Raw genomic sequence first — 22,141 nt, forward strand, 5'->3', positions numbered from 1 at the left:
GCCAACCATAGACACGCCAACCCCAGACACCAACCCCAAACACGCCAACCCCAAACACGCCAACCCCAAACACATCCACCCAAAACACGCCAACCCCAGACACCAACCCCAAACACGCCAACCCCAAACACGCCAACCCCAAACACATCCACCCAAAACACGCCAACCCCAGACACCAACCCCAAACACACCAACCCCAAACACATCCACCCAAAACACGCCAACCATAGACACGCCAATCCCAGACACCAACCCCAAACACACCAACCCCAAACACATCCACCCAAAACACGCCAACCATAGACACGCCAATCCCAGACACCAACCCCAAACACGCCAACCCCAAACACGCCAACCCCAAACACGCCAACCCCAAACACATCCACCCAAAACACGCCAACCCCAGACACCAACCCCAAACACGCCAACCCCAAACACGCCAACCCCAAACACATCCACCCAAAACACGCCAACCCCAGACACCAACCCCAAACACACCAACCCCAAACACATCCACCCAAAACACGCCAACCATAGACACGCCAATCCCAGACACCAACCCCAAACACGCCAACCCCAAACACGCCAACCCCAAACACATCCACCCAAAACACGCCAACCCCAGACACCAACCCCAAACACGCCAACCCCAAACACGCCAACCCCAAACACATCCACCCAAAACACGCCAACCCCAGACACCAACCCCAAACACACCAACCCCAAACACATCCACCCAAAACACGCCAACCATAGACACGCCAATCCCAGACACCAACCCCAAACACGCCAACCCCAAACACGCCAACCCCAAACACGCCAACCCCAAACACACCAACCCCAGACACCAAACCCAAACACGCCAACCCCAAACACGCCAACCCCAAACACGCCAACCCCAAACACGCCAACCCCAAACACACCAACACCCGACACCAACCCCAAACACGCCAACCCCAAACACGCCAACCCCAAACACGCCAACCCCAAACACGCCAACCCCAGACAACTCATAAACACCATTATCGATACTATTAACGAAAATGTGACACAAACGTGTTGATTGGAAACAATTTAATTAGTCACCCCACGAACGCAACATTACGACTAAGCTGCTTGAAGGCATTCTCGCACTCTCGCCTAACTTCTGTGGGAGCAAATTCGCTGAGTTGGCGCGGAATTGTACAAATATTACAACTCTCGGTCAATTCAGTAAAAATAGTATCTTGAACATTTTAATGGTGATTATAGAACAGACACAATAGGAAAACATGGATAAGAATTGTTTGAAAGTTGTTTTGATAATTTAAAAAACCTGTTTACAAAATAAAATGAAAAAAAAAATGATCGTTCTACACTTCGCACAATTTTTTTTAACCAAAGTCACATTTCACACAATTTGTTTCACCAAAATCACATTTCACACAATTTGTTTAACTAAAAACTCATTTCACACAATTTGTTTCACCAAAATCACATTTCACATAATTTGTTTCACTAAAATCACATTTCACACAATTTGTTTAACTAAAAACTCATTTCACACAATTTGTTTCACCAAAATCACATTTCACATAATTTGTTTCACTAAAATCACATTTCACACAATTTGTTTAACTAAAAACTCATTTCACACAATTTGTTTCACCAAAATCACATTTCACACAATTTGTTTCACCAAAATCACATTTCACACAATTTGTTTCACCAAAATCACATTTCACACAATTTGTTTCACTAAAATCTCATTTCACACAATTTGTTTCACCAAAATCACATTTCACACAATTAGTTTCACTAAAATCTCATTTCACACAATTTGTTTCACCAAAATCACATTTCACACAATTAGTTTCACTAAAATCTCATTTCACACAATTTGTTTCACCAAAATCACATTTCACACAATTTGTTTCACTAAAATCACATTTCACACAATTTGTTTCACTAAAATCTCATTTCACACAATTAGTTTCATCAAAATCACATTTCACACAATTTGTTTAACTAAAATCTCATTTCGCACAATTTGTTTCATCAAAATCACATTTTACATGTTTTTTTCACCAAACAAATCACCAACATTGTTGCTGAGAAGGAACCAGAACCTCAGCAGAACCTCAGAAGAACCTTTGCAAAGCCTCACCATGACCAACCCGCCTATCACAGAATTATGTTCACAACATCCGGGGTACATCACACAGCCGCTAGACGTAACACAGGGCCTAGACAAACTAACCTAGGCGCAAATACATTTAGACAAACTAGAGCAGCTAAATTAAGCTTAGACCAGCTAGTCAGCTAGAGAAATCTGGACAGAGACCAGCTACCAGACCAGCTACCATCGGCGGTGTCCTCATTCTACCGACCAATCGACCGACATCGTGGAATGGTCAAGGTTGAGGTTGTCCTGACGGTAAATCTTGCGGTCGATGTACTTGTTGAGGTCCGTCAGACTCTTCCAGATGGGCTCTGCTTTCATTTTAGCATCGCTACACAGGGTCAGACCCTCGCGGACCCGGATCTTGCCCTCCTGGGGAGGGGGGGGGGTGCAGAGGTGAGACATGGGTGGTTGGGAGGTGAGACAAGATGGTGAGACAAGATGAGGTGGGTGAGACACGGTGTAATAAGAGGTGAGACAGGATGCGTGGTAGGTGAGAGACTGATGTCCGCTGCCCAACAAGATGAGCGCACCTACCGTATACCTCTCGTTGATGTACATCATGCACCCGATGGCGTAGATGGCCCGCACCATGTCCAGTAGTGGCACCTTCATCGTCTTGATTTCCTTCAGGTGGGTGTAACATTTCCTGGAGAGAAAACATTTAGTCAGCTCACTCAACATTGAATTGATTGATTACAGGATATTTGTACAGGTAGTGCGGTAAAAACGTTCTATACCCGCAAAGGTTGAAACCTACATCAACAGCTTAAGGCCCTCTAGCTTGTCACACTCGTACATCCACTCTATACCCGCAAAGGTTGAAACCTACATCAACAGCTTGAGGCCCTCTAGCTTGTCACACTCGTACATCCACTCTATACCCGCAAAGGTTGAAACCTACATCAACAGCTTGAGGCCCTCTAGATTGTCACACTCGTACATCCACTCTATACCCGCAAAGGTTGAAACCTACATCAACAGCTTGAGGCCCTCTAGCTTGTCACACTCGTACATCCACTCTATACCCGCAAAGGTTGAAACCTACATCAACAGCTTGAGGCCCTCTAGCTTGTCACACTCGTACATCCACTCTATACCCGCAAAGGTTGAAACCTACATCAACAGCTTGAGGCCCTCTAGCTTGTCACACTCGTACATCCACTCTATACCCGCAAAGGTTGAAACCTACATCAACAGCTTGAGGCCCTCTAGCTTGTCACACTCGTACATCCACTCTATACCCGCAAAGGTTGAAACCTACATCAACAGCTTGAGGCCCTCTAGCTTGTCACACTCGTACATCCACTGTTTCTCGGCCTGCGTCTTGATGGCCCCGATGATGGGCACATCCGGCTGTGACGTCATTTCCTCTAGGATGGGAACAATGGTGCTAATCCAGATGTCCACTGTTTGTCTCTCAAAAAAATAAAAAGTTGAACTGATAGAACAATGTTAACCAGTTTCTGGGGTTGTTTTTTTCACGGGACCCCCTTACCCTCCACCCCCCCCCCCTCCCCCGCTAATAAATGTGGAAGAACCAAGGCAGCAAGTGTTAACATGTTTTTGTTTGTAGTCACGTGCTATGTTGGCCTAAGTGTAAGACCAGGTGGAAATGTTCAGGCCACAAACTCTACTTCATCTATCGCAGTCAAAGTTTCCTGGTTCTGTCAGGTGTGCCTGTAAACCTGTACCTGTAGAATACCTGGCTTAAGACACCTGTGTATCACCCGTGTACCACCTGTGTACCACCTGTGTAGCACCTGTGTACCACCTGTGTACCACCTGTGTAGCACCTGTGTAGCACCTGTGTACCACCTGTGTAGCACCTGTGTACCACCTGTGTACCACCTGTACCACCTGTACCACCCGTGTACGACCTGTGTACCACTTTGTACCACCTGTGTACCACCTGTGTAGCACCTGTGTACCACCTGTACCACCTGTACCACCCGTGTACGACCTGTGTACCACTTTGTACCACCCGTGTACCACCTGTGTACCACCTGTGTACCACTTTGTACCACCTGTGTACCACCCGTATACCACCCGTGTACCACCTGTGTACCACTTTGTACCACCTGTACCACCTGTACCACCCGTGTACCACCTGTGTACCACTTTGTACCACCTGTACCACCTGTACCACCTGTGTACCACCTGTGTACCACTTTGTACCACCCGTGTACCACCTGTGTACCACCTGTGTACCACCTGTTTACCACCTGTACCACCCGTGTACCACCTGTGCACCACCTGTGTACCACCTGTATACCACCTGTGTACCACCTGTGTACCACCTGTGTACCACCTGTGTACCACCTGTACCACCCGTGTACCACCTGTGCACCACCTGTGTACCACCTGTATACCACCTGTATACCACCTGTGTACCACCCGTGTACCACCTGTATACCACTTTGTACCACCTGTGTACCACGTGTGTACCAGGTGTGTACCAGGTGTGTACCACCTGTGTACCACCTGTGTACCACCTGTGTACCACCTGTGTACCACCTGTACCACCCGTGTACCACCTGTGTACCACCTGTATACCACCTGTTTACCACCTGTGTACCACCCGTGTACCACCTGTACCACCTGTACCACCCGTGTACCACCTGTGTACTACTTTGTACCACCTGTGTAGCACCTGTGTACCACCTGTGTATCACCCGTGTACCACCTGTGTACAACCTGTACAACCTGTACCACCCGTGTACGACCTGTGTACCACTTTGTACCACCTGTACCACCTGTGTACCACCTGTGTATCACCTGTGTAGCACCCGTGTACCACCTGTTTACCACCCGTGTACGACCTGTGTACCACTTTGTACCACCTGTGTAGCACCTGTGTAGCACCTGTGTATCACCTGTGTAGCACCCGTGTACCACCTGTTTACCACCCGTGTACGACCTGTGTACCACTTTGTACCACCTGTACCACCTGTGTACCACCTGTGTATCACCTGTGTAGCACCCGTGTACCACCTGTTTACCACCCGTGTACGACCTGTGTACCACCCGTGTACCACCCGTGTACCACCCGTGTACGACCTGTGTACCACCCGTGTACCACCCGTGTATCACCCGTGTACCACCTGTGTACCACCTGTGTACCACCTGTGTATCACCTGTATACCACCTGTACCACCCGTGTACGACCTGTGTACCACCTGTGTATCACCTGTATACCACCTGTGTACCACCCGTGTACCACCCGTGTACCACCCGTGTACCACCTGTGTACCACCTGTGTACCACCTGTGTATCACCTGTGTACCACCTGTGTACCTGTACAATGACAGCGCTGGCAGCTCGTCCTCCTTGAGCTGGAACATGTGACCCAGATAGCAGTAGCCACCGGAAGTGCGAATGTGCAGGGGACCGAACTCCTCCGTGTTTTGGTAAATCTCTTCAGCAAAACACTCGAGCGCCTCCTGCAACAGTCACTGGTCATACATCTAACCCTAACTCTACTGCAACAGTCACATCATACATCTAACCTTAACTCTACTGCAACAGTCACAGGTCATACATCTAACCCTAACTCTACTGCAACAGTCACAGGTCATACATCTAACCCTAACTCTACTGCAACAGTCACAGGTCATAATCTAACCCTAACTCTACTGCAAGAGTCACAGGTGATGTCATACATCTAACCCTAACTCTACTGCAACAGTCACAGGTGATGTCATACATCTAACCCTAACTCTACTGCAACAGTCACAGGTGATGTCATACATCTAACCCTAACTCTACTGCAACAGTCACGTCATACATCTTACCCTAACTCTACTGCAACAGTCACAGATGATGTCATAAATCTAACCCTAACTCTACTGCAACAGTCACGCCATACATCTAACCCTAACTCTACTGCAACAGTCACGTCATAATCTAACCCTAACTCTACTGCAACAGTCACTTCATACATCTAACCCTAACTCTACTGCAACAGTCACAGGTCATACATCTAACCCTAACTCTACTGCAACAGTCACGTCATACATCTAACCCTAACTCTACTGCAACAGTCACAGGTCATACATCTAACCCTAACCCTACTGCAACAGTAACAGGTCATACATCTAACCCTAACTCTACTGCAACAGTCACGTCATAAATCTAACTCTAACTCTACTTCAACAGTCACGGCATACATCTAACCCTAACTCTACTGCAACAGTCACGTCATAAATCTAACCCTAACTCTACTGCAACAGTCACGTCATAAATCTAACCCTAACTCTACTGCAACAGTCACGGCATCCATCTAACTCTAAGCTAAGAACCCCTCCTCTCACCTGGTAGTTGACCTTGGCCTGGTGCCCCCTCCCCCTTTCATCTGGTAGTTGACCTTGGCCTGGTGTATCAGACCCTCACCTGGTAGTTGACCTTGGCCTGGTGCCCCCTCCCCCTCTCACCTGGTAGTTGACCTTGGCCTGGTGTATCAGACCCTCACCTGGTAGTTGACCTTGGCCCCCCTCACCTGGTAGTTGACCTTGGCCTGGTGTATCAGACCCTCACCTTGTAGTTGACCTTGGCCCCCCTCACCTGGTAGTTGACCTTGGCCTGGTGTATCAGACCCTCACCTTGTAGTTGACCTTGGCCCCCCTCACCTGGTAGTTGACCTTGGCCTGGTGTATCAGACCCTCACCTGGTAGTTGACCTTGGCCTGGTGTATCAGACCCTCACCTTGTAGTTGACCTTGGCCCCCCTCACCTGGTAGTTGACCTTGGCCTGGTGTATCAGACCCTCACCTGGTAGTTGACCTTGGCCTGGTGTATCCCCCCCCCTCACCTGGTAGTTGACCTTGGCCTGGTGTATCAGACCCTCACCTTGTAGTTGACCTTGGCCTGGTGTATCAGACCCTCACCTTGTAGTTGACCTTGGCCCCCCTCACCTGGTAGTTGACCTTGGCCTGGTGTATCAGACCCTCACCTGGTAGTTGACCTTGGCCTGGTGTATTCCCCCCCCCCCCCCCCCCCTCACCTGGTAGTTGACCTTGGCCTGGTGTATCAGACCCTCACCTTGTAGTTGACCTTGGCCTGGTGTATCAGACCCTCACCTTGTAGTTGACCTTGGCCCCCCTCACCTGGTAGTTGACCTTGGCATGGTGTATCAGACCCTCACCTGGTAGTTGACCTTGGCCTGGTGCCCCCTCCCCCTCTCACCTGGTAGTTGACCTTGGCCTGGTGTATCAGACCCTCACCTGGTAGTTGACCTTGGCCCCCTCACCTTGTAGTTGACCTTGGCCCCCCTCACCTGGTAGTTGACCTTGGCCTGGTGTATCAGACCCTCACCTGGTAGTTGACCTTGGCCTGGTGTATTCCCCCCCCCCCCCTCACCTGGTAGTTGACCTTGGCCTGGTGTATCAGACCCTCACCTGGTAGTTGACCTTGGCCTGGTGTATCAGACCCTCACCTGGTAGTTGACCTTGGCCCCCCTCACCTGGTAGTTGACCTTGGCCCCCCTCACCTGGTAGTTGACCTTGGCCTGGTGTATCAGACCCTCGTTCCTCTTGATCCTGGCTTTGATTGACGGCTTGATGTTGGGAGCCTCTAGCTCGATACACAAAACTCGCGCCAAAAACGCGTCAGCCTGGAGCAGACGACATCAACGTCAGCCGTTAAGGTCAAGGCGAGGTCAGCTTAAGATCAGGTCAATACACAGATATTTGGTAACGAACGTGGTAGCTAGCTGCAGCAATTCTTAGCTGTGTCAATTTATCAACATCTTGACTTAAAGACAACATCTTGACCTAAAGACAACATCTTGAGCTAAAGACACCATCTTGACCTAAAGACAACATCTTGACCTAAAGACAACATCTTGACCTAAAGACAACATCTTTACTCGAGTTAACATTTTGACCTAAAGACAACATCTTGACCTAAAGACAACATCTTGACCTAAAGACACCATCTTGACCTAAAGACACCATCTTGACCTAAAGACAACATCTTGACCTAAAGACAACATCTTGACCTAAAGACAACATCGTGACCTAAAGACAACATCGTGACCTAAAGACAACATCGTGACCTAAAGACAACATCTTGACATAAAGACAACATATTGAATAGAGTCAACATCTTTACCTAAAGACAACATCTTGACCTAAAACAACATCTTTACTCGAGTTAACATCTTGACCTAAAGACAACATCTTGTCTTGACCTACCGTCCCCAGCTTGCCTTTATTGACGTAACATTCCGCGGCGACCAGCAGGGGCGGGATGACCTCAGCAGACGTGCCCCAGATCTCTTGGGCGTACTTGGCGCTGACCACAGCGGCTGGGATAGCCTTCTCGTAGAACCCCTGGGTGATGGTGGTCACATGGTTAGCGCTCTCATTCACTCACTCATTACAGCTGCACCATTTCACAATCATAACTCACTCACTCATTACAGCTGCACCATTTCACAATCATAACTCACTCAATCATTACAGCTGCACCATTACACAATCATAATTCACTCAATCATTACAGCTGCACCATTTCACAATCATAACTCACTCAATCATTACAGCTGCACCATTACACAATCATAATTCACTCAATCATTACAGCTGCACCATTACACAATCATAACTCACTCAATCATTACAGCTGCACCATTACACAATCATAACTCACTCACTCATTGCAGCTGCACCATTACACCTCTATAATTATATCTACCCTAACTGAACACACCAAACAAAACTTTCGCGTCAAACATTTCAAGTTTTCCCCACGAAATTCAAAACAAAAAGTGCCCCCAAAAAACTGAGAAATCGCATCTCCTAACCAAAGTTTACGCACTGATTGAATCTATAAATAGACGAGCGAGGAAGTTGCGTCGCTTCCTGTGGACATGATGGTTCCTGCTCAGTCCTGGATGACATGGGTAGATAAAGGTAGGTATGTTAGGATACTTTACGTGGCTGTTGGGTGGTGGTCACGTGATACCAATAGACATGTTCGTTAAACGTACTTAAGTAATCTAGAAGTAGTATCAGTATTAGCTCCCACCCCCCACCCCCAGCATAGCCTACACTTCTCGAACACACTGCTCTATTTTCAGATCTAGTTCCTGCAAGAATACTCTATTTTCAGATCTAGATCTAGTTCCTGTAAGAATACTCTATTTTCAGATCTAGATCTAGTTCCTGTAAGAATACTCTATTTTCAGATCTAGTTCCTGTAAGAATACTCTATTTTCAGATCTAGTTCTTGTAAGAATACTCTATTTTCAGATCTAGATCTAGTTCCTGTAAGAATACTCTATTTTCAGATCTAGATCTAGTTCCTGTAAGAATACTCTATTTTCAGATCTAGTTCCTGTAAGAATACTCTATTTTCAGATCTAGTTCTTGTAAGAATACTCTATTTTCAGATCTAGTTCTTGTAATCCAAAAAGAAAAACAGTAAATTGTGCTGGTGAAAATCCTTTCCAACATTAAAATTAAGAAGAAGAAGATGAAAATTGTATTGACTGTAACAATTCTCTGTTTTCATATGTAGTTAATGAAACCATTATTTGTTTTCAGATGTAGATCTATTTTCTGTAACAATTCTGTTTTCAGATGTAGATCTATTTTCTGTAACAATTCTGTTTTCAGATGTAGAACTATTTTCTGTAACAATTCTGTTTTCAGATGTAGATCTATTTTCTTTTGACCATTCTGTTTTCAGATGTAGAACTATTTTCTATAACAATTCTGTTTTCAGATGTAGAACTATTTTCTGTAACAATTCTGTTTTCAGATGTATAACTATTTTCTGTAACAATTCTGTTTTCAGATGTAGTAACTTCACAGACAGATGGACAACTCGTCAGTTCCGGCTTTTAGGTTGTCTACAAGCTGATTGGCTGCTGCACACGAGAGTTCACAAACTAAGATCCTGATTGGCTGACCTCGTGCGGCGCGTGCTATGTTTCATCCCTCTGACGTCGACTTACCGGAGCAGTGGGTAGCCGGCGAGCAAGACGCGTCAATGAACAATTACCCCGAGGTCATCCTCGCCCACAACATCTTTGTTATCGTCGCCGCCCTCTTCATCCCCATGGCCTTGATCTCCAACACCTTCATCTTCTTCAGCATCCTGCTGTACCCGGGGTTCTCCACCAGCCACCACGTCATCATGCTCTCCATCGCATGCTACGACTTCATCATCGGCGCCGTCGTCCTACCCGCCTTCATGTTATGCTACGCCTCTAAAACCACCAGCGCCTTGATCGGTGGGAGCAAACACGCCTGCCTGTTTAAACTCTCCACGCCCATGATCTCAGCCGACGGCTCACTCTACTGCCTCATGTTCCTGTCCATCGACCGCTACCTGGCTGTCAGATTCTCCCTGCGCTACCCCACCTGGATCACCCCCCGGCGGGCCGCCTACCTGACCATCGGGATAGCCGTGTGTGTCTATCTCCGGGCGTACCTCCCCATGATGGGGTGGAACAGGTACGACTACAGCATCCCCGACCTGACATCCCGCTGCAGCAGCTACCGGACCCTGTACCCCAGCTACGTCACGTGGGTCATGGACGCCCCAAACTACTTCGCCATCTGCGTGTCAATCGCCGTCAGCCTGCAGCTCGGCTTCATCTTTCTGCACCAGGTCGGCTCCTTCAGACGTCAGAGCACCGGCTGGACGAATGAGCAGAGGCGGAGCTTCAAGCTGCGGGTGGGCAGCGTCAAGATGATCATGGTGCTGATGGTGCTCTACATCCTGCTCACCTTCCCCTACCTGCTGGTGCCGCCTTTCATCAACTACTCCGTCTTCCCCAAACACACCACCGAGGTCTTCAAGACCTGCGCCATCCTCATGACCTTCTCCAACGCCGTGGTCAAAGCTCCCGTCTACGCCATCATGCGGGGTGAGTACTGGGCCGTCTACAAGAGCATGCTGACCAACGCCCCCTGCCGGTGGAAGCAATGTCTGCAGGCCCTCCACCGCCAGAAAAAACCCTTCCAGGCGCGCCCCGAGGGCGCCAAACTCGCGGATAAAAAGGAAAACCAGACCGAGGACGAGAGCCTACGATCCCAGTCAATCTTCGAGCACGCCGAGAAGGCACCGTCTGGGAGCAGCGTCAACCCGCCCTCCTTCCTGTATGATAATGACTTCCTGGAGGGCAAGTTCTCCTCCCCAGTAGATGTCAAGGTCAAGTGGAGGCCGATGGAGAAAATCATCAAGGCCGTCAAGCGGGGGAGTAAGGAGAACAAGGCCTCAGAGGTCAGCTGGGGTCACAGTGTGTAGCCAGAGGTCAGCTGGGGTCAAAGTGTGTAGCCAGAGGTCAGCTGGGGTCACAGTGTGTAGCCAGAGGTCAGCTGGGGTCACAGTGTGTAGCCCGACGGACAGCACGGCCAGTCAATTGCTGTCGGCTGTCACACCATTTATGTTTGCTGTCATACATGTATGTCTCTTACAATCAATAAAGTTAATCATTGACTTGGATGCTGTCATGGTTTCTTTGTCAGCTCAAGTCAGTGGCGTAGCTACCGTAAAGCTAGCGTAAGCAAGGCATAGAGGCCCAAGGCAAATAGGGGCCCTTTTTCGAAAGTCTGAGTGGGGGTGGGTGCAAATCGAAAGTCTGAGGGGAGGGGGGGGTGCAAATCGGAAGTTTGTCCCCGGTCGCCGGGAAGGGTAGCTACGCCTCTGAGGGGCCCACTAATACTTTTTGCATAGGGGCCCAAAAATCCTAGCTACGCCACTGATTTAAGTCTCATTATATTGACATCATTTTTGTTGACATCATTTTTGTTGACTTCATTTTTGTTGACTTCATTTTTGTTGACTTCATTTTGGTTGATTTAAATATGTTGCTCCTGCCTGTGTCTGCCCCTGCCCGTGTCTGCCCCTGCCCGTGGCTACCCCTGCCCGTGTCTACCCCTGCCCGTGTCTGCCCCTGCCCTTGTCTGCCCCTGCCCGTGTCTGCCCCTGCCCGTGTCTGCCCCTGCCCGTGTCTACCCCTGCCCGTGTCTGCCCCTGCCAGTGCCTGCCCCTGCCAGTGCCTGCCCCTGGCCGTGTGTACTCACCGCCTCCATGGCTGTCTGCCCCTGCCCTTGTCTGCCCCTGCCCCTGCCTGCCCCTGCCCATGTCTGCCCCTGCCCATGTGTACTCACCGCCTCCATGGCTGTCTGCCCCTGCCCGTGTCTGCCCCTGCCCGTGTCTGCCCCTGCCCGTCTCTGCCCCTGCCCGTGTCTGCCCCTGCCCTTGTCTGCCCCTGCCCGTGTCTGCCCCTGCCCGTGTCTGCCCCTGCCCGTGTCTGCCCCTGCCCGTGTCTACCCCTGCCCGTGTCTGCCCCTGCCAGTGCCTGCCCCTGCCAGTGCCTGCCCCTGGCCGTGTGTACTCACCGCCTCCATGGCTGTCTGCCCCTGCCCTTGTCTGCCCCTGCCCCTGCCTGCCCCTGCCCATGTCTGCCCCTGCCCATGTGTACTCACCGCCTCCATGGCTGTCTGCCCCTGCCCGTGTCTGCCCCTGCCCGTGTCTGCCCCTGCCCGTCTCTGCCCCTGCCCGTGTCTGCCCCTGCCCTTGTCTGCCCCTGCCCGTGTCTGCCCCTGCCCGTGTCTGCCCCTGCCCGTGTCTGCCCCTGCCCGTCTCTGCCCCTGCCAGTGCCTGCCCCTGCCAGTGCCTGCCCTTGCCCGTGTGTACTCACCGCCTCCATGGCTGTCTGCCCCTGCTTGTACGTGTACGTGTACATCTCCTCCAGCAGGACACGCCTCTGTTTTTTCATCCTCTCGCGCGTGTCCTGACACGGGCTGAATTCGATTGGCTGACGCAGGAGCTCGATGCGCGGACAGATGTCCTCGTGCAGGGTCTGCAAGGTCAAGGTTGGATACAATGCCGTTAAGGGGAGGTTTGTACCTGCATATGTTTAACTAAAGGTCAAGGACATGACAGGGGGTTATCTGGTACCAGATCGGCATCAACAGCCATGTCCATGACCTTTACTGACCCCAAGTGGAACTGTGACCTTGTGACAAGTGACTGTAATTAAAAACCCTGTGACTAATGATCATGTGCCTAGTGGTCCTATAGTGACCCTGTATCTTGTGAACTTGTACCTAGTGACCCTGTAGTGACCCTGTACCTAGTGACCCTGTACCTAGTGACCCTGTAGTGACCCAGCTCCCACTGACCCTACAGTGACCCTGTAGTGACCCAGCTCCCACTGACCCTAGAGTGACCCTGTAGTGACCCAGCTCCCACTGACCCTGTAATGACCCAGCTCCCACTGACCCTGTAATGACCCAGCTCCCACTGACCCTGTAGTGACCCTACAGTGACCCTGTAATGACCCAGCTCCCACTGACCCTGTAGTGACCCAGCTCCCACTGACCCTGTAGTGACCCAGCTCCCACTGACCCTGTAGTGACCCTACAGTGACCCTGTAGTGACCCAGCTCCCACTGACCCTGTAGTGACCCAGCTCCCACTGACCCTGTAGTGACCCAGCTCCCACTGACCCTGTAGTGACCCTACAGTGACCCTGTAGTGACCCAGCTCCCACTGACCCTGTAGTGACCCTACAGTGACCCTGTAGTGACCCAGCTCCCACTGACCCTGTAGTGACCCAGCTCCCACTGACCCTACAGTGACCTTGTACCTAGTGACCCTACAGTGACCCTACAGTGACCCTGAAGTGACCCAGCTCCCACTGACCCTTTAGTGACCCTACAGTGACCCTGTAGTGACCCAGCTCCCACTGACCCTGTAGTGACCCAGCTCCCACTGACCCTGTCCATCTCCATGTGATCCTCGCAGCAGTAGTAGGTGACCCGACACTTGGCGCACTGCAGACTGCCCCATTGGTTGCAGATCTCACACTTGACCTTGGAGGCCGAGGTCATGGCCAGTAGGTTCAGCTTGTTGGGCGGCAGTCGCTTCTCCTGGGGGACGGACTGAGCCGGCTGGTAGAGTTTGGCTGTCATGGCGGAAATGCTTTGTACGATGCTGGGGGCGATCTGCTCGGATTCCGGGGGGTGGGGGGGGGGAGGGAAGAATTGTTAATTGCCACAAATATTTTTGGTTTTGTAAAAACTCGACTTGACTGCACGCCATCGTTTCAAGTTTTAGTGGGGCGGACATACATTGTTCTTGTGTTGCTGATATACAGTCAATGACGTAGGTGGGAATTCATTCATGGGGGGGGGGGGGGGGGTGGGGGTGGGGGGGCACAGGGTTGAAAAACCCAAATATCTCACATATCCACATTTCTATAGCCAATATCTTTTTTTATTTAAACGAAGACATAAAAGTATGGCTCTAGATCTATGATATTCTCCATTTTACAACTAAATCAACATGATACCACACAGGGTTTCATTTAAGATTTCAAGGACCAGGGAGGTTTTATACCCTCAGCACCCCCTAGCTACGCCATGAAATACAGGACAACTACAATTGATATAAAAAAAAATTAAAGAAGTAGAAGAAAACAACACACTTATAACAGCTTAATCTACTGGCAGACATTCTGGTACCTACCGCCATTGCTGAACCTTGTTACAGTTTCCTATAGCTTATTTTGTTGCTTGTTTACATTTTTCTGCACTATGAGCTTATAAGGACGCGCGCCATGAAGCACGGCGCGCAACGGGTGTCCCCGGTAAATCAGTCTAAAACTAACCAAAACAAAAAGTACAAAAGAACCTAAAAACTCTGATTCTTTGTCCAATGACGCCGCAAAAAGGCGTCACGGGGCCTAGTTTTGGGTCCTTGACTCCACAAAGGGCGTCACAATTGGGCCAGTTCCTGGGCCCTACATCACCCAGATCCCGGGCACACGGTGTGGGCACCCGATAACAACGTCTAGAGCTTCAGTGGGCTGATTGCGATAAGGTCGGCACTTTGGTCCATTGAAAGACAGTTGATAGAGTCGCTTGAAGATGTTAAATAACGGTCTGATGTTTCGCCTTTACTGGGTCGTTTCGGTGGTATTTTCATCTGTGTGGGGCAAAGGTGTTGTTCTGATTATAGGTAAGTTCTGCAGCCCGTACGATAGACGCTAGTTTATATTGATGAGCTTTTGTTTACATTAGTGACCTGCTGACCTGATGTTTCACACACTGTCCTGTCCTGTCCTGTAGGGGGTGACGCCGGTCTACAGATAGGCGCCTACAACAACACTGACGCAAGGACGCCAAACTTAGACTCGCTAGCTAACAATGGCGTCATCTTCACCAAGGCGTATACAAGCTCTGTTAGTGGAGGGTCACCTAGCAGGTCAGTAGAAGGTCACCTAGCAGGTCAGTAGAGGGTCATCTAGTAGGTCAGTAGAGGGTCATCTAGTAGGTCAGTAGAGGGTCATCTAGTAGGTCAGTAGAAGGTCACCTAGCAGGTCAGTAGAGGGTCATCTAGTAGGTCAGTAGAGGGTCATCTAGTAGGTCAGTAGAGGGTCATCTAGTAGGTCAGTGGATAGTCATCAGGTAGGTCAGTGGAGGGTCATCTAGTAGGTCAGTAGAGGGTCATCTAGTAGGTCAGTAGAGGGTCATCTAGTAGGTCAGTAGAGGGTCATCTAGTAGGTCAGTAGAGGGTCATCTATTAGGTCAGTAGAGGATCATCTATTAGGTCAGTAGAGGGTCATCTAGTAGGTCAGTAGAGGGTCATCTATTAGGTCAGTAGAGGGTCATCTAGTAGGTCAGTAGAGGGTCATCTAGTAGGTCAGTAGAGGGTCATCTAGTAGGTCAGTAGAGGGTCATCTAGTAGGTCAGTAGAGGGTCATCTAGTAGGTCAGTAGAGGGTCATCTAGTAGGTCCGTAGAGGGTCATCTAGTAGGTCAGTAGAGGGTCATCTAGTAGGTCAGTAGAGGGTCATCTAGCAGGTCAGTAGAGGGTCATCCATTAGGTCAGTAGAGGGTCATCTAGTAGGTCAGTGGTCATCCATTAGGTCATTAGAGGGTCATCTAGTAGGTCAGTGGATGGTCATCTAGTAGGTCAGTCGAGGGTCATTTAGTAGGTCAGTAGAGGGTCATCCATTAGGTCAGTAGATGGTCATCTAGCAGGTCAGTAGAGAGTCATCTAGTAGGTCAGTAGAGGGTCACCTAGCAGGTCAGTAGAAGGTCACCTAGCAGGTCAGTAGAGGGTCATCCATTAGGTCAGTAGATGGTCATCTAGCAGGTCAGTAGAGAGTCATCCATTAGGTCATTAGACGGTCACCTACCGTTGTAGCTACTGACACAAAGAACAGAAACGAGTATACCCCAGTAACCGGTCTGTGTCCACCCCAACAGAGCCTCACTGCTAACCGGTCTGCCGGCTCATCAAAATGGGATGTTCGGCTCTCACGGCAGCCCTTCCTCCTTCCGGTCCTACGATGACGTCATCAGTGTGTCCGCACACCTGTCAGCAGAGGGCGTTAAAACAGGTGAGTTGTGTAGCCGTCATACGATTCCTTGACATCAAACTCTAGGGGTCATGCCTTGAAATCCGTACAGCCGAATATTTGATTGGTTAACTTTGGACAGATGATTCAAATGTTGTCCCGGGTGTCCAGAGCACCCCAACCCTAAACTTAATCCTAACCTTAAGCCTAATCCTAATCCTAACCTTAATCCTAACCCTAATCCTAACCCTAATCCTAACCCTAATCCTAACCCTAATCCCCCAGGTATTATCGGGATCAGTGGTGTCGGTCCCAGCAATGTTTACAAGTTTGACGTGAGCGAGACCGAGGCCAACAACGACGAGGTTTTGATTGGTCGAAACATCACGAGGATCAACGAGCTAGTCCAATCGTTTCTTGCCCAGTATCGTACCGAGTGAGTCCTGCTGGGATATTACATGTTGTTGTAGTTCGTGGTAGTTGTTACTGTAGTTTGTGGTAGTTGTTGTACAGTTTGTGGTAGGTGTTGAAGCTGTTTGTGGTAGATGTTGTTGTGGTTTGTGGTAGTTATTACTGTAATTTGTTGTAGATGTTGTTGTAGTTTGTGGTAGATGTTGTAGCATTTTGTGGTAGATGTTGTTGTGGTTTGTGGTAGTTTGTGTAGCAATTTTTGTGATAGATGTTGTAGTAGTTTGTGGTAGATTTTGTAGTTGTTTGTGGTAGATGTTGTAGCAGTTTGTGGTAGTAGATGTTATTGTGGTTTGTGGTAGTTGTTGTATCAGCCTGTGGTAGTTGTTGATGTGGTTTGTGGTACTTACTGTAGTTTGTGTACATCCTTTGGTCGATGTTGACCACGGTACGTTGAGTGTTCTGATAAGACGAATCCGTCTAACACAAGCTGTCTCTTCCAGAAACTTCTTCTTGGTCATCTCCCTGGCCGACGTCCAGCGATGCAGCAACCTCAGCTACGGCCAGTTCTGCGAGAAGTGGGGGGACGGCAAGTCTGGGTTCGGATCCATCCCCGACTGGAGGCCGCAGACGTTCAACTCGACCAACCGGAAGTTGCCGTACTTCATCCCTGGCCTGGACGATGCCGAGCAGGACTTGGCCGATATGTACCGTGGCCTTGACCGACTTGACCAAGGTCAGGCTGACATGATACTTTATGGGTGTATTGGCTGGACGGGGTATTACAAGGCTAACCCGACCTGTTGACAGTTCACCCCACCCCCTCGTTTAGGGAAAGATGAAGTAGTTTACCTCTTTCTGAGACCTCGTCATTTTAAATAACTGTGTCGTCTGTCAAGGCGCCTTTATTGTCCCTAACGTGAGTCAGGTACCATGGGAGCTGGGTGGACTACACAGTCTGGCACTAACAGAACCCGAGGTTGTCTTCGAGTTAGTAATCGTGCGCTCTACCGCACGGCACTCCATACCAATTTATCTACGGTTATTGTAATCAGAATGCGAATGCTCATGTGTTTATTAGAAAGTGAATTTTCAATTGTTAATTAGAATGACAATACTCATGTTTTAATTAGAATGTGAAAGCTCATTAGTTAATTAGAAAGTGAATACTCATGTTTTAATTAGAATGTGAATGCTCATGTGTTGATTCCATATCCCCAGGGGTCGGGCTTTACGTCAACTCATTGGTCAGTGCCGGTCTGCTAGCCAGGACACTGGTCATCTACACCTCCACGGGGGGCGTGGCATTTCCTGGCGCCAAGTACAACGCCTTTGAAAGTGGCGCGGCAATACCGCTTATAGTCAGCTCCGGCGGGTACAGCTTTGGTAAGGTCAGTACCCGGGGGGGGGGGGGAGGGGGTACAGCTTTGGTAAGGTCAGTACCCTGGGGGGGGTACAGCTTTGGTAAGGTCAGTACCCGGGGGGGTACAGCTTTGGTAAGGTCAGTACCCAGGGGGGGGGGGTACAGCTTTGGTAAGGTCAGTACCCGGGGGGGTACAGCTTTGGTAAGGTCAGTACCCAGGGGGGGGTACAGCTTTGGTAAGGTCAGTACCCGGGGGGGGGGTACAGCTTTGGTAAGGTCAGTACCCGGATGGGGGGGGTACAGCTTTGGTAAGGTCAGTACCCGGGGGGGGGGGGTACAGCTTTGGTAAGGTCAGTACCCGGATGGGGGGGGGTACAGCTTTGGTAAGGTTAGTACCGGGGGGGTACAGGTTTGGTAAGGTTAGTACCCGGGGGGTACATCTTTGGTAAGGTCAGTACCGGGGGGGGGGGGGTACAGCTTTGGTAAGGTCAGTACCCGGGGGGTACAGCTTTGGTAAGGTCAGTACCCTGGGGGGGGGGGGGGTACAGCTTTGGTAAGGTCAGTACCCGGGGGGGTACAGCTTTGGTAAGGTTAGTACCCGGGGGGGGGGGTACAGCTTTGGTAAGGTTAGTACCGGGGGGGTACAGGTTTGGTAAGGTCAGTACCTGGGGGGGTACAGCTTTGGTAAGGTCAGTACCCGGGGGGGGGGTACAGCTTTGGTAAGGTCAGTACCTTGGGGGGGGGGGGGGGGTACAGCTTTGGTAAGGTCAGTACCCGGGGGGGTACAGCTTTGGTAAGGTCAGTACCCGGGGGGGCGTACAGCTTTGGTAAGGTTAGTACCGGGGGGGGGGTACAGCTTTGGTAAGGTCAGTACCCGGGGGGGGTACAGCTTTGGTAAGGTCAGTACCTGGGGGGGGGGGGGGGGGACAGCTTTGGTAAGGTCAGTACCCGGGGGGGGTACAGCTTTGGTAAGGTCAGTACCCGGGGGGGGTACAGCTTTGGTAAGGTCAGTACCAGGGGGGTACAGCTTTGGTAAGGTTAGTACCGGGGGGGGGGGGTACAGCTTTGGTAAGGTCAGTACCTGGGAGGGGGGAAGGTGTTTGGTGGGAGGGATAGTCGATGACCAGTATGATATTGCGGCGTCAATCTTTTTGTCCAGTCCAACTTTTTGTGTCCATGTTCAGTCCTGTAACAACAGCATCATTGCAGGTCTCTGACGCCCTTGTGACGTCACTGGACATCTTCCCCACGGTCCTGGACTACTTCGGCCTCCCCCTCCCCCAGTACTCGATAGCCGGACAACCTGTCACCTTCACCGGGCGGTCCCTGGTTCCAATCCTGGTCAACCCGACCACGGCGGGGCACAGTGACGTGTTTGCCACACAGGAGTTCGTTCAGGTCAGTGTCAAGGTCAGGTGTGGGAGCATTCGTCAAGGTCAGGTGTGGGCAGATTCGTCAAGGTCAGGTGTGGGTAGATTCGTCAAGGTCAGGTGTGGGTAGATTCGTCAAGGTCAGGTGTGGGTAGATTCGTCAAGGTCAGGTGTGGGTAGATTCGTCAAGGTCAGGTGTGGGTAGATTCGTCAAGGTCAGGTGTGACTGCTTATAGGTGGTTGACTAGACTGTCATCAAAGTTTGACAAACCACTAGACTGTCATGCCAGGGTGACGTGTCACTCTACTTCTGCCACTTCTGTCTGCAGGTCCACGAAGACTTGACGCTGAGGTCAGTAAGGAACAACAGCTTCAAGCTAGTCTGGAACAAATGGGACTCGTTCCCCATCGTCTCGGAGATCTACAGCTCGCCAACCTTCACGGTAAGACAAACTTCACGGTAAGACTTTTATGTGACTATTTCACACTTGGTGTGAGTACTATTTCACCATGCATGAAGTAGACCCACTTTGTGTGAGTACTATTTCACCATGCCTGAAGTAGACCCACTTTGTGTGAGTACTATTTCACCATGCCTGAAGTAGACCCACTTTGTGTGAGTACTATTTCACCATGCATGAAGTAGACCCACTTTGTGTGAGTACTATTTCACCATGCCTGAAGTAGACCCACTTTGTGTGAGTACTATTTCACCATGCCTGAAGTAGACCCACTTTGTGTGAGTACTATTTCACCATGCATGAAGTAGACCCACTTTGTGTGAGTACTATTTCACCATGCCTGAAGTAGACCCACTTTGTGTGAGTACTATTTCACCATGCCTGAAGTAGACCCACTTTGTGTGAGTACTATTTCACCATGCATGAAGTAGACCCACTTTGTGTGAGTACTATTTCACCATGCCTGAAGTAGACCCACTTTGTGTGAGTACTATTTCACCATGCCTGAAGTAGACCCACTTTGTGTGAGTACTATTTCACCATGCATGAAGTAGACCCACTTTGTGTGAGTACTATTTCACCATGCCTGAAGTAGACCCACTTTGTGTGAGTACTATTTCACCATGCATGAAGTAGACCCACTTTGTGTGAGTACTATTTCACCATGCATGAAGTAGACCCAGTTTGTGTGAGTACTAATGCCCCCATGCATCAAGTAGACCCAGTTTGTGTGAGTGCTAATGCCCCCATGCATCAAGTAGACCCAGTTTGTGTGAGTGCTAATGCCCCCATGCATCAAGTAGACCCAGTTTGTGTGAGTGCTAATGCCCCCATGCATGAAGTGACCCAGTTTGTGTGAGTGCTAATGCCCCCATGCATGACGTGAGCGAGTGATCTGCTTACACCCCCAGCGCCTGGTGAACAAGACGAAAGATGGCGACAACACCCACTGGTGGATCAGCCTGGACTCGTACCTGACACGGAAGGAATACGAGCTCTACGATTTCTCCTACGATCCTTATGAGGTAACGTGCCCTGTGTTTCTTCGATTAATTAGGTCAAATTCACGATCAGGTTTCTGTATTGTTGATCTCTTTTCCAATTAGCATCGGTCACACAACATCAATATTTGTCTCCACCAGGTCCTGAATGTAGCGCATGAGGCTCGGTACGCAGATGTGCTGAGTGAGTTGAAAAACAAGCTAGAGGCGTGGCAGCGGCTGACCTTTGACCCCTGGATCTGCCCCCGGGGTTTTGTCAACATCGAGGGCAACTGTACAGCATACATGTAGACTATATATATATATATATATATATATATATATATATATATATATATCGGTTTAGCCAACAATTAATAATAACATCTTTGCATTACCGATCAATCCATCTTATACACTGTATGTTTTTTATATACTGATCTAAAGCACAATCTGTTTCATATGTTGGTGCTACTGTATTTACAAAATATCGTTACTGCCGATGTAGAATCTATATTACGTAGATCTAGATCTACTTTTTTGGGGCAAAATTTTCAAAGTACCATGTTGTACGAGCATCTCTATTTTAGTTTAAAATAAAATTTTCTTTATTTGTATACAATGATTAGACTCACACCCCTCCTCCCCCCCCCCCCCACCACACCCATAAATCCCACGACTGACATTCCCCTCCACTATTGCACCCAACTTGTAGAATTTCCTTAGAGATAAATCCACTTTTATTTAATGTATCAAATATTGCACAATAGCGGTCATACTATCTACCGAAACTGTACCAATGAAATAAAATATGAAAATAAAATGTAATTTCTGACCAAATTGTGTTTGATCTCTGGTGGGTTATCAGACAGAAGGCAATGATTCAGCAGAACTGTCGTCGTCAGACAGGTAAACAGAGCGGCGTTATCTCGTCTGCTGGCGGCCCAAAGACCGCGCTAATGTACCCGTGTTTTAGTGGGCGGACGGTATCATGTCGGACACGGCAGAGCTTATCATGGAGTTAACACTTGGAACCTGTATGAAGAACTTGACCTGGTTATATGTATCGTGGATA

At 49.5% G+C, this 22,141-nt stretch overlaps 3 protein-coding genes across 5 annotated transcripts; 2 read left to right on the forward strand and 1 right to left on the reverse strand.

The window, feature by feature from the left end:
• Nucleotides 1-1,874: 1,874 nt before the first annotated feature.
• On the reverse strand, nucleotides 1,875-14,711 carry LOC131950035 (zinc finger MYND domain-containing protein 12). The gene is made up of 9 exons (XM_059312052.1): nucleotides 14,649-14,711; nucleotides 13,898-14,125; nucleotides 12,818-12,979; nucleotides 8,355-8,492; nucleotides 7,649-7,771; nucleotides 5,459-5,604; nucleotides 3,426-3,578; nucleotides 2,699-2,810; nucleotides 1,875-2,533 (listed from the first exon to the last, which is right to left on the reverse strand). The coding sequence occupies exons 1-9, from the start codon at nucleotides 14,652-14,654 to the stop codon at nucleotides 2,357-2,359; spliced, it is 1,245 nt and encodes a 414-aa protein (XP_059168035.1). The 5' UTR covers nucleotides 14,655-14,711; the 3' UTR covers nucleotides 1,875-2,356.
• LOC131950034 (adenosine receptor A3) lies at nucleotides 9,003-11,605 on the forward strand. 3 transcript variants are annotated; one of them, XM_059312049.1, is made up of 3 exons: nucleotides 9,003-9,074; nucleotides 9,961-11,394; nucleotides 11,455-11,605. In XM_059312049.1, exons 2-3 carry the CDS (start codon nucleotides 10,093-10,095, stop codon nucleotides 11,476-11,478), a joined length of 1,326 nt encoding a protein of 441 aa, XP_059168032.1. In that variant the 5' UTR covers nucleotides 9,003-9,074; nucleotides 9,961-10,092; the 3' UTR covers nucleotides 11,479-11,605. The 3 variants fall into 3 exon arrangements, with proteins under 3 accessions (XP_059168032.1, XP_059168033.1, XP_059168034.1); XM_059312050.1 differs by having other exon boundaries at nucleotides 11,485-11,605; XM_059312051.1 differs by lacking the exon at nucleotides 11,455-11,605 and having other exon boundaries at nucleotides 9,961-11,447.
• Nucleotides 14,712-14,989: 278 nt separating the features above from the next.
• Nucleotides 14,990-21,698, forward strand: LOC131950022 (N-sulfoglucosamine sulfohydrolase). The gene is made up of 10 exons (XM_059312026.1): nucleotides 14,990-15,140; nucleotides 15,251-15,386; nucleotides 16,393-16,526; nucleotides 16,770-16,920; nucleotides 17,396-17,628; nucleotides 18,114-18,283; nucleotides 19,465-19,653; nucleotides 19,955-20,068; nucleotides 20,998-21,111; nucleotides 21,229-21,698. Exons 1-10 carry the CDS (start codon nucleotides 15,050-15,052, stop codon nucleotides 21,376-21,378), a joined length of 1,482 nt encoding a protein of 493 aa, XP_059168009.1. The 5' UTR covers nucleotides 14,990-15,049; the 3' UTR covers nucleotides 21,379-21,698.
• The last annotated feature ends 443 nt before the right edge of the window (nucleotides 21,699-22,141 follow it).

Source organism: Physella acuta, unplaced genomic scaffold (genome assembly GCF_028476545.2).
Source record: "Physella acuta isolate Inbredline_101_S28 unplaced genomic scaffold, ASM2847654v3 ptg000728l, whole genome shotgun sequence".
Lineage (NCBI taxonomy): Eukaryota > Metazoa > Mollusca > Gastropoda > Physidae > Physella > Physella acuta.